At 45.5% G+C, this 12510-nt stretch overlaps 1 protein-coding gene across 2 annotated transcripts in view; it reads left to right on the top strand.

The window, feature by feature from the left end:
* The first annotated feature begins 704 nt into the window (after positions 1-704).
* The window catches only part of adamts10 (ADAM metallopeptidase with thrombospondin type 1 motif, 10), a 55379-nt gene continuing 43573 nt past the window's right edge, over positions 705-12510 (top strand). For both annotated transcript variants that reach the window (XM_069185989.1, XM_069185988.1), the window contains exons 1-2: positions 705-918; positions 9214-9483. In XM_069185989.1, coding sequence (XP_069042090.1) covers positions 9366-9483 — 118 coding nt within the window. In that variant the 5' untranslated portion in view covers positions 705-918; positions 9214-9365. The remainder of the gene's footprint in view (positions 919-9213; positions 9484-12510) is intronic.

The raw sequence follows: 12510 nt of genomic DNA, 5'->3' as shown, positions 1-12510 counted from the left end.
CCCTTCAATTATTACGTGAAGCCATTGGTACGATTTTTTTCTGGAAGACTGGAAATTTTAAACCCTAACAGGAGAAGCTAGCCGATTTTGTAAAGGGTTTGAAATGTTGGGCTTTCATTGTGAGTTGGGGCATCCCAATTCTTTAACTTGTGACCCCAGTGTCTGTGGGTTTTACTGGTGCCAGTGACCTTAGTGTTTGTGGGTTTTACTGGGACCAGTTACCCCAGTTTCTGTGGGTTTTCTGGTGTCTGTGGCCCCAGTTGCTCTCTGTGGGTTTCCTGGTACCAGTAACCAGGGTGTCAGGTGACCTCCACCCAACCTAAATTTTAGTTACTTAATTGGACCTCTGATTGAACTACTTATGTGCCACACCTCTGCTCTTTTCCAGTTTAAAAACTGCAAGAATATATTACCCAAAAAACGGTCTACCTATTGAGTAAGCAATTTATAATCTCCTAGAGAATTGTTTTTTTCTCCCTAAGAGGTTTAAAAAGAAGCATTCTCTGCAGATTCAGTTAAGAATAAACCCTTTCCCCCTTCTTCAACAAGAACTGGGAAGCCTTGGTGAATGTTTTCACTGGAATTATTAAAAGAATATTTGTGCTCCCTGTATATCATGTCTGGACGCTGAGCGTCGATTTCTGCTCTCTCTCTCTCCCCGGCCTTGGCGGAATTCCTAGCGCGAGGGAGAGTTTGGGGGCCGCTTCCCTGCACGCGGTGCCGCTGTTTTTACTGCTCACTTCCTGCTCTCGGCCTCAGAAGCTCGCTCGGCTCCAGACAGGCAGAGCTGCTCCGGTCTTGGCGCTGTGCGTGGAGGAGAGCAGAGCGGGGATCTGTCCAGGCGAACGGAGCAGACTGTAGCTTTGGCGTAGGGACTGTAGCAACCTGCTGCTCCAGAGAGGACTGAAGACGAATAAGGTGCACGCAATTAATTTCCCCTGTTGTGTTAGCGACCTAGATTGCTGTCAGTAGATAATAATAAAACATTTAAAATGCATTTTTTTGATGAGTTGGTTAAAAGTGTTAGGATACGATGCTGGTTTGTGACAAACACATAAAACATTTTGTTTCACAGTGTTACGGTAGCTTTTGGTTCTGAACTTTACGGGTGTCGTTGACAGTATTTGTAGTTATTTTCCACTGCTGTGTCTCAAAGGCTGTAGCAATATCACTGCAAGTCACAAAGCTGGCAAAGTTTAGAACTGGAATTTAAGTAAATATTATGCTTATATTTGGGGATTTTACTATCGCTATGGAACCGTCTGTGGGCAACTGCCTTAGAAAAATAAGGAATACCATTTTGTACTCTGAAGTGCTCGTTGAATAGCTAAATGTTGACATACTCTACGAATGCGTTTAATATTAAAAATGCATTTATAATCTGAAATATCTGTCTCCAGCGTTGTATAACTGATGAAAAGTCACGGTTATTATATTTTTGAAAACGGCTTTTTTTCCGCATTTTACAATATTGCATTAAAATTGTCTTCGAGATATGTCCTCTGTATACAGTACAATCGCATGCGATTTATGTGTATTTCTTGACGACTCGATACTTTTTTTCCAAACGACGAGATCCCGAATGAATAAAAAACTGACCCTGAAATAATGGGGGTAAAAAAACCGGTGCGGAGAAAAACTGATTGACTTCTACAATAGTGCCATTCATCTGGGGTGGTAGATGTCTGTGACTTGCTGAGACCTCGCACACACAAAAGTTGAATTTAATTAGCGGCGCATAATTGTGTGCGCGCTGCCAGGCAGTCTGGGTCACGTGGCGCCGCTCCAGCGCGGGCGCGCGCCGGCATGGGAATGGGAATGGGAACCGTTCGGGATGAACCCGCCGACAGACCGGGCTCTCCTGGTGCGGGAACTGCGCCGGCACACAACCGCCTCCGTGCGACCGCGGCTGTGCAGAGAGGGTCCTCTTGCGCAGAGCTGCAGCGTGGCGCAGCGGACGGCACCCCACGCGTGCAAAGCGCACGGAAATGATCCACTGGGTTAAGCGGTTTGGGGTTTGGGTGTGAACGTCACTGTCCGACGACTGGGCCTGTGGCTGGACTGGAGGGTGGCGGGTCCACATCGTCTCCGTCCTAGGTTTGAATTGCTTTCGTGTAACGGGTCGAGTGTGTTTTTATTGTCAAACGCTTCAAACGCACATTGAGCTACTAAGGCGAGGTAAAACGGCGGTAAATTAGAGGTGTCGGTATTGTAGATCACGAAAAAATCGTGCATACTCATGGCAAAGAATCATGGCAAGACTATAGGAAAACTAAAAATACTGGGAAAATTCACTCTGGTCGTTTTTTATCCGTTTTTATGAAGACTGGAATTCCACGTGCTATTTAGTTTGTAGGGCAGCCAGAGGCGCGCGTTGTCCTCGCGCTCCAAAACCAATAAAGGTAACGGATGGGGTTCTGTGCAGAAATGAATGCTATAACCCTGTTTTCTGAAACTGAAATCGATCAGGTACAAAAGAAGTTGCACTTGAATCTCGCCTCAGTGTCCCGGCTGCGGTATTGCAGCTGCCTGTCCGCACTGTGCACATGGTTACTCTTGGGACTCGCTTGGTTTGCAAGTCCGACCTGACAAGAAAATAGACTCTAGTGAGTTGGATACACTACACAGTCGTTCTACAGTTCTGTTCACACCCAAACCCCAGACTGTCTTAACCCAGTGGATAATTTTTGTGTGTTTTGCACGTACTGTATGGTTTGCAATCCGCAGGTAAAATTGTCGCAGATCTTTCTTTGAAAGACCAGGCGAAAGCTACAGTACGAACAGCGACATGTGATCGATACAGTAGGTGTTTATGATCACGATCATCTTCTCTTGTGAACTAACGGAGACCATGGGGATGTGGCACAGTTGCTGAAAGTAGCACCTGCGATTCGCGTGTTGCGGGGTAGTCGAGGTGAAATTAAAAAAAAAGCTCCCTTTTGAATACCGAAAATGAAATAAATTACTTTTCAGTAAAATTAACGACCGGAAAACCCGTTACATAACGTCAAACAGGACTTAACTTTCAAAAATGAACTTGCCTGACTTCCTTGAACTGACCTTAGCGTGATCCCTGCTGATCAGTGGTCCGCCTGAGCTGTCGTTTGAAGTCAGGTCCTTGAAGAACGACAGTAGAGAGTTTGGCAGCTTGGTGACATTAATATTACGAATTTCAACCCTGAAGTTGTGGCACAGCATGCATTTAGCGAGTTCCGGTTCATATGTGTAGCAGGATCTTTCAGTTGATGACTAACGTTCCAAATAGTTATCATACATTTAATACCTTTTTGTGTGCAGTTTTATTAAACCTCACAGCATTCCTGTTTGATTCTTAGAGCATTCAGTGTTTCTCAAATAACACAGTGTAGGTTGTTTTTGACAGGATTGAAATCTATAAGGTTTCTAGAAGGGACATATGTTTCTGTTATGTGAAGAATTCGGTTTTCCCTATTTTATTTTTTAGAATTAGCCCAGCGGTTTTGTTCCGAGTTGATGAAATCTGTATTTTGTTTGGGACATGGGTATCAAGATTATGAAAACAAAGCAGACTTTATTGCCAGTCCAGAACCTACAACCTCCGCCGCACCAACTGGACGGTTTCCGTGTGCAATTCTGAAGTGTTTACATTTCTGGAATTTTCCAAATAACTGTGCAGAAGGCCTTTAGCTGCATTTCTGTATCCACCCAGACCTTCTGTGGAATATTCTCCAAGGGCACATAAACATGCAGTAAACAAGACAACCGATATATTTGCAAGTGAAGCAGGTGTAGTTTTTTAAAACACATTCATAGTGCCTTCAACTTGTATTTTTCTTTTCAAAGTTAAACCTCGTTTTAAGCCGCCTCTCCTCCTGAGAAGTCAGTTATTGGGTGGGGGGGGAGAGGCATGTAGATTCTAGCTGTCCTGAGAATTTGAAGTTGCCTTAAGATTGATTTTATTTTCCTAGAAAGTCTTTAGAATTTAATAAATGTATTATATAAAAATAAGGTTCAAGTGATCTTTAGAAGGTGTACCCATTCCATTAAGATCAGTATGCAACCCCCCCTTCACCCATCTCAGGGAATGGAACAGTCCGTTTTGTCTTGAAGGTGACCTGAGTTGTCTTGCCTGAGATCCCCCAGGATCTTCTTTTAAAGAGCACTTGCAGTATAAATGATTCATGTGAAGTACTGACGTACCAAATACTGCACAAGTAAGGAGAAATTCTAAAATACTTATTTTGCTACTTCCAAGTGAGGTGCAGTACAGCAGAGGCGTACACTTTGTAGTAAACACATGCAAAAGTAAGCTCGACCCATTGATTGGGATATTTGTGCTTTACCAAAATAAAGAAATTGAGCTCGCTAATGGATAGGTGTCAATGTATTCAAAGTTTCAGTTTCTATGGCGGCAAGCCCTTTCCTAATAGACTAACAGGTGAAGGGTCTTAAGTACATTGGAGCCACTGTGCTCTTAGTAAGCAGATATAAAAAAATCCTCACACATAAGTCCATGGCTAAATCCATGATATAAATCGTTTCCGGTGATTAACACTGGGCCTCAAATTACAATGCAGGTCAGTGTAGCATTTCCATGTATTAATTCTAGGGCATGAAAGGGGCTTTTCTGTGCTGGATAGTCTGTCACCAATTTCATTAGCTCACAGATTACCTAATTAACACCACTGCTTCAGCAAATGTTAAATCAGAATAATCCGAGCTTGGCACCAGAGAGCTTGACAGCTCACAGGAGTTCCTAGTCGAATGAGACCCCTAGAGGTTGATTTCTAAAAAAAGTCCCAAGTTTGCTGAACTGTTTGAAGGGCAGCTGGAAAATGTTAGGAGTCTGGGCTCCAGATTCCTCCCTCCCCTGTCTGAGCAGTCCTGCAGTGATCCGTGGCCATGTGTATCGTGTCCTGCTCCCAGGCACGGCACATGTGCCCCCGAATTCTGTGCCCTTTACTGCCACGAGGTCCCAACAAACATCTGTCTGTGCCTCTGGACTCTATACAATCCAGCCGCAGAAGGCATGTGGCAGCCATTTCCCGCGGAGCGCTCGGTCAGCCTGCTGTTTCTCTGGCCGGAGACCTGGCTGCAGACTGGCGCAGCTCTGTCCCTGGTGGCACACCGCTCTTAGGAAAAGAGAAAAAAATCACCGAACAGCACTGCTGCTCTTGGCTCGGAGCATCCTGACATCTGCACCCCTGGGGGGGTATCAAGGGAATGTCATCTGGGCTTAAAGTGCCTCCTGGCAAACAGGGCATGCCTCAGGTTAGGCTAAAACCCTTCTGGGGTTTGCTCCTAGTTAGTTTTGGAGACTGACTTGGTTCAGCTGAGTTGTTTGGCTTCAGTGCATCAGGTTCAGCTTGTGAGTTTTCTTCTGTTCAGATTGCTCAAGTGGCTCTGTACACATTCTCGGAGCACTTTTTCTTCAGTCTTCAATTGCCCCCCTGGGAATGAATGGCGTATTTTGAATTGAACTGAAATATCTTACATCTTATTTTACCTGGAGTGTGCAGTGCCAGACTGCTTGCAGACCTCTTACCCCGCACTGTCCTGGAAAACACTTCAGGGTTGCTGCAGTATGTCTTAGTGCCTCTATATTATGTGTTTTTTGCGACTCCTGAACTGGTCAGCCAGTAAAGACTCAGAGCGCTGAGTGAACTCTGTGACCCCCGCTCGTGGGTCACGTGAGCAGCCAGCTGTGCCAGCTGTGCCAGGGGCAGGGTCGAGATTAGCCACTGTTTCCCCATCTGGCACCGATCCTCCTGTCATGCGCTGTGGACAACAAGAGCAGCTCAAAAGACGTCCTCTTCCTTCCTTCTCCTGTAGAAGCTGATTGGATGGAAAAGCTGTTTCGTGGGACACAGTGAATTCTTAGACCAGTGGAAAGCAGAGGCGATTGCCTTTAAATGCAAAATGTCTATATTTCCACCTGTTAAAGATAGCTGCATGATTCAGCATACCTTTTAAATAGATGGGTTTGTTGTTATTAACAGGTGGAGTGGTAAAAGAGCAGGGTGTTTTCGTGTAGGCTGTAGGTGTCGGTAGCGCTGGCAGTTGGTAAACCAGCAAGGAAAGATGCTTAGCATCACCTGTCCTGCCCAGTGGATCCCACTTACGGCAGCTAATCTGGGATTGTGCTTGGATGAAGCAGATGGTCTTCAGTCATTGTAGAACAGGATCCCCCGACTGTCTCAGTCCCGCCTAAGCCAGCCGTTATAGTGCCATGGAACAAGTAATAGGTTTATTCCATGCTGAAAAGAGAAGAAAGAAAACACAACATTTCCGCTGTGGAGCACACCTGAAGAAGCTCCCCCTTGGCCCTGTATTGGAAGAAGCGATTAGAAAATGGACAGATGGAGAAATCCCAGAAGGACTGGAGCTGTAGTGGATGCACAGTTGTCTGTGATACTGTGCGCTGTGGCATAAATGTTTCTGAATTTCACACCCCCCCCTGGGAGGGCGTTGTTGTCTGTGGTTGTCATTGCTGTAGGACCGTTGGAAGAGTACCTCCAAATAAAAACAAAAGAGCAAAGACTTTTCTCTGGAATCGCCAAACTCTTGTGTGAAATGAGAAACTGCCTTTTCTCTTAAAACTGTCTGAAAGTAAAAATACATGTCCGGCAAATTAAAGAAGAACCTTTTAATTACATATGTGTTTCTGATCTGTTCTGTGGCTGAAGGAATGTGGTTTTTTCGCTGGCAGAACATTGTGTCAGCTGGACTTGGCAGATGTCAGGAGACAGGAAGAAGAGGCGTTAAATGGGAAAATGAACAATTCATTTATGCCACAGCGCACAGTATCACAGAGAACTGTGCATCCATTACAGCTCCAGTCCTTCTGGGACTTAACCATCCGGCCATTTTCGAATTGCTTCTTCCAATACAGGGCCAAGGGGGAGCTGGAGCCTATCCCAGCAGGCAACGGGCTCAACACTGGGCACACACCCTGGCCGGGACACCCGTCCATCGCGGACTTCTGGGATCCAGTAACAGAATATTCCGACTAGTGGGAACGTGTGGTTTTAATTAGCATGGAATGTGTCCCAGACTCGGACTTTGTGACGCCGACACTAACACCGGTAGATTAAACCAGTCTTTTGTGGAAAGTTAAACAATGTGGTATTTTGCTGGCAGAACATTGTCAGCGGGACTGGTCAAGAGACGGGAAGAAGTGGGGAAAAATAACAATTCCAATAGCAGTGTTCTTCTGAACCAAGCCACAAAGGGGTCTCCTTACTTAAGTCCCTTTTAAAATGAGTCCCACTTCGATCCCAGCTAAGCTAACACCCTGTCTTCTGTTGGGGCGGCTCTTGCCTCAGAACTGCTGGACCGTTGGAACTACGTTACAAGTAGGATGTGGACAAGTGTCAAGCATTCAACCAGATTTAGGGGTAGGGTGATGTGAGGTGTTGTTTTCACAGTTATGCTTAAACCTACTGCTTGTGAATTGATTGTATGTTCTGATATTTCTGCAAATATATCCAAATAGGAATTCTATTAAGAGAGCTTTGTCTATGCACTTTTGAAGAGATGCATTGTTTTTTTATTCTGTAGGTATGTTTGTGTGACATGTTACGACCATTGAGTGTATTTTTATTGTTCAGCAGATCTGATTGTTAACTCGGTAAATCTGAACTGCTTGAGCCTCCATCCACTCATTCTCTGACCGCTTCTTTCAATTCAGGGACTTGGGCATCCAATTAAAAAAAACCTACAATATCAGAATGAAGACTGACACGCTAAGTTAAAATAATCAAAGGATTTACAGAGTGGTGGCTGTTCTGTGTTTGAAGTTTTTATTTTTTTAGCCAGAAATATGGGATGTTCCTAACGTTTTCCAGTTGGGAATGTTCCTCCTGTGTGCTTTACAGCAGGAAGGGACGCAGCGGTTTTAGGTTTCCCTTCTGATTACTGTGGGTTTGATCTGGAATGGAAATCCCAGCTGAGCCCAGAAGCTGGGAAAAGGAACAGCTCTCTTTCCTCTCGGCCCCTGCAGCTCTGTCCCCTTCTCTCTTCGGAGGCGACTCGATCCCAAGCTCCGCTGGCAAATCGTTTCCCATCTGCTTCCGATTACATCTGCTTGCAGCTGGTCTTTCGCCAGGCCACTGGCCGATGTGGCGTCTCTTCTTCCTTTTTCAAGCCCTCGCGTTCCAAAATGTATCGCTGTGCCGTAAGCAAAGCTAAACAAGCTTTTCAGGCAGGAAAGGTCGAAGTGCCTGAAGTTTATGTGCTTGAGAACATGACATTTACCAAAAAATGCACCGGCTTGCGGGTGTGGCCAGCTGGTCTTTCTTAACTGCCTTTGTGGGGCACTGGGATTTCTGGAGGGTGTGTGGTTAGAGGCGCAGTAACATCGCAGGTGGCTAATGATCCCTGGTCTCACCTTCGTACCCAAATCCGTGAGGAAGGTGGGATGTAGGAGGGAGGACAGCAACGTTTTGAGAGTGCCAAGGAAAAACATGAAAAGGACAAGGAGAATCTCCTGGAGTTAACTGTGGGCAGCTAGTATATTGGTTCTGATTAGCCCTTAGATGTCCGGTCCTTTCATGTAGGTCATTATCGGCAGCGTGATTGTGATGATTTGGCATCCAAATTAAAGTACATGTGAGGTCAGGGTTTTAATTAAAAAAATGAATTTATTTGTGAAGGGACTAGTCAGGAAAAAGGGGCTTGTTTCATGTGAAATTTGTTATTAATGCACGTATAGTCTTTGTCATTGTATTTGCTAAGTGATTTGAAAAACCTGATTACTCCCGCTAGCAGGCTGGAAGTTACCTGCTGTTTCACTCAATTTGTGTAATTTTCTTTTATAGCTTCTCACATAATGCTCATATCCGGCCGAGCTTTTAAAGCACAGCTTTTAAGACATCAATGCTTTCCTCTTCTAGTAAACTTCTGAACTTCCTTTGATGGATGGGAGAATGGGAAGGGGTTGAGTATTTTCAGTCTCCTTAATTGCTGGACATTGTTTCTTCCAGGCACAACAGCAAGTGATTGATTAACCAAAAAGCCGCAGGGCGTATAAACTCAGGCGCACCACTGTAGAACAAATATATTGGTTGGACCACAGGGGCCCTGACCTTCCTGTGCTTGCAGTTTCTTTTTCCAAAGCTCCTCACAGGAACCCGTTTCTCTTCAGCAGAGAGGCCCAGTGTGATCCTGTTTATCATTACCTGACCAGCCCTCCATCCCCCTTTACAAATACATATACCTGTTGAATACCTGCAGAGAGAGAGGCGGTGAAGGGGTTCCTGTCGTCCGATTGCTGTGAAGGAGAGCGACCGCCCACCGCCATGGACCAGAAGGACGCTCGGTTGTCTCCGTGAGCGGACGTTAGAGAGCCGAAGACATGTTGGGACAGAGGGTCGGGGACCACGCTGATGCTAGAAGTAGTAACCATGGAAACGGTATGGAGGACTTTGGCCTGCTTTATTGCCATCGTCATGGTTGCCACAAGAGTCACCCAAAGCCTGACAGCTGAGAAGTTCAATTCACAAGGTAAAACAAAACAAAAGTGCTTTTTCTTGAAGGGCTTGGGGGGTGGTGTCAGAACTGTTTTTTTTTTTTTAACTGACATTTTCTTTAACATAAAAATGCTGATAACATGTTAGGAACTAGGGTGCGTCCTTAAGGCGCAAGAAACTCAGTTCTGATCGGCCTTACACCGTTTCTGTTTAGCATGGACGATGATTCATCCTGGGGCCAGCCCTGGTACAGACAGGGAGAGAGGGTGACCTGGGTGACCTCCTCCAACATGGCCGCCTGTCAGAGACATTTCTCAGCAGGTGCCTAACCCTACCCCAGCTCTGCAGAGCCACCGCCAGCTGGAGGAGCTGTGCTTCTCACGCTGGCGCTGCCACAAGCTCGCAGGTACCCCTCCTGGCCCCAACAAAGCCCCAGAAACCCCTGGCCGAGTCAGACTCGCCTCACCCCTCACTCGCCTGGACCAGAGGGCCCAGGGGCAGTCGGCTTGGCCGCAGCCCCTCGACACCCGGCACTTGGGGTTCAGCCCCCCCTCCGAGCAGAGTGGTTCTAGTGGGTAAGCTGCTGGGGAGCTGTACGGCGGTCACTCTCTGTGACCTGAGCATTTAAAATGTCACCGCTGGCATGACTCCTTAGACATAAGCTTCGCATTATGGTGAAATCTGACATCATGAAGTTGGTGGATATCTGTGATGGGTGCTGGCTGGTTGTTAGGTTTGATTTAAACTCGGTCATTGTGCGCGGAAATCGCAGGGATTTAGAGCAGAAACTGCCCAGTCTTTGATGTGCCATGACCATGCGCTGTCCTGCTCTTGTCCTCAGATGCCCTTTACTTCAGCTGCTCTTTGGCACAGTAGCCTTGTTTTTACTGGATTATTATTTTTTTTTACATCCTAGAAATAGCTCTTGATAGCTGTCAGAAATCCGGCAGGGGATTTTTTAAATGAACGTTCTTCAGATTTTGCTGAGCCAGAAAGGGCCAGGCAATTCTTTACCTTTAGAAAGCATTCAAAATTCTTTACTGTCCATCTGTGTATATGGCTCATCTGTGGAACAAGGCTGTGGTTGTACATTTCTGATACTTAACATCTTTACATTAGGAGTCATCTGTTTCCAATCCTAGACAGCACTGCTCCTTTTTAAACTACCACAGGCGAAGACATTTATCAGTTCTGTACACAAAGCACTGTGCAGAAGGCAAAATAAAGCAAATTAGCAGATGAATGCAAGCATACATAATGGAATAGATTCTTTAGAAATACTTTAGTTTCCAGATAAGGTCTAGATGTTTAGCATCTGCATGATTTTCTTATTTTATGATTTGTTGCAGGCCCCACAGAGTGCGTAGTTTTCTGTTTCCACTTAGATTTGTATTTGAAATGCTTTCTGACATTTGCAAAATGTAAATCCATTTTGGAGAAAAATAAAGTTGTTTCTCAAAGCTTAATGCAAGAACTTGTTATGGGGTAACCCACCCATATTTGTTCAGAATGCTTTGCCCCACTGGGGATTCTTGAACTGGACAGTGCTAGAGTCCATCCCTTCTCTACCTCCTCGCAGAGTGGCCAGTCTTTTCAAAAATGTTTTTTGTTTGTTTGTGAGAAACGGAAAGCAACACACAAGGCATGAATCACACTACCTGCATGTATAGAGACAACTTAAGGATTCCTGGACATTCAGCTTTGGGGAAAAAAAGCCAGTTTGTTCAGGAGCTACCCCTGCTCTGGCCAAACATGATAGAGATTGATGCTTTTGGTGCTGGCCTGTGATTTGTTTTGCCGTGTGTTGGACTACTGGCAGAGAACGTGTGTATGGGAATCCCAGGAAGTAGGTTTGATGGGGAGGATCAGTCAAAGGTGGTCTGAGGACTGCAACCTCCAGACAGCAGCATCTCTGATCGGAGTTAAAATATAAGTGGGCAGCACTGGCAACTCACCATTTTGCTAGTGCCAGGTACTGCTCCTTTTGTTTTTAATTAAAAAAAAAAATCACCAGTTATTTCTTTGGGAGTCAAGAGGACCCTAATATCCGCCCTGTCACGGACACTGTGCAGTGCTTCCTGGGAAAGCCTGGTCCCTGTTGCCTAGTGACACGACCCAGGCATACGTTAGCAGCCTATGGGTCTGAGAGCTCTGCCTGCTCGCCGAATGAGGGTCTTTCCTGTTTGCGTCGCCTGGGAGTTCACCACTCTCACTTTGGCGTAAGAAGCAGGTGATCTCCTGCTTGTGTGTTCTCTACTGTAGCAAATGCAAAAAGCAAGCGAGACCGTAGTCAAATTCAATACGTGGGGCACGTTTTCCTGCTGCCCGTATAACGTTTGCAGTTTTAGCACGTGATAATAGTGAGCATATCTGGCTGGCCTAACTGGTGTTTAAAAAAAGGCAAATATGCAGACACGCTTTAGCTGGATTTGTAGGCAAGTTATTTTTCCTCCTAAATAACCGAATAATGAGGTAAGCTTTCATGTTGGTTGCACTGAGTCATTTAGTTATGTATGCTGTTATTAAATCATTGCACAATGTTTATATATAACTTTGCCCAAGCTGAACTGTACAGTGGATATATTGTAAGCATGCTTATAACTCAAAAACATTAATAACAGCGATGGGGAAATTAACAAAATTCCAGGAAATGTTTGACAGGGCATATAGACTATAGACACTGCACAGACAATGTGCAACATTTAGGAAGAGTTCTGTTGACTGTAAAGCTGGCATTTCAGAAAGTTCTGCTTCACTCATTCCTGCAGCCCAGGCACCAGAGACAGCTGCTGCACATCTGGAAAAAGAAATTGGCTGTTTCCACTGGTACAGCTTCTTTAGGACGAGTGCTGTAAAAGGGGCACTGTTCGCGGTTTCTGGAGGCCTGATCAAGGGCTTCTTCTTTTCAGGGCCTGAATGGTGCTGAATCACAATCAGGACTGATGTTGTTTGTATTCCAGAGGTGAGCTTTTCCTTTCCAAGGAACTGAAGTCTCAGCATTTTATGGGGTTCCCCTATAAAAGAGTGTCGCGCCTAATTAGCGGTGATTAGACCGCAAGGC

This window comes from Lepisosteus oculatus, chromosome 29 (assembly GCF_040954835.1).
Source record: "Lepisosteus oculatus isolate fLepOcu1 chromosome 29, fLepOcu1.hap2, whole genome shotgun sequence".
Classification (NCBI taxonomy): domain Eukaryota; kingdom Metazoa; phylum Chordata; class Actinopteri; order Semionotiformes; family Lepisosteidae; genus Lepisosteus; species Lepisosteus oculatus.
The sequence above is the reverse complement of the archived record's forward strand: the minus strand, read 5'-3'. Positions and strand labels throughout refer to the sequence as shown.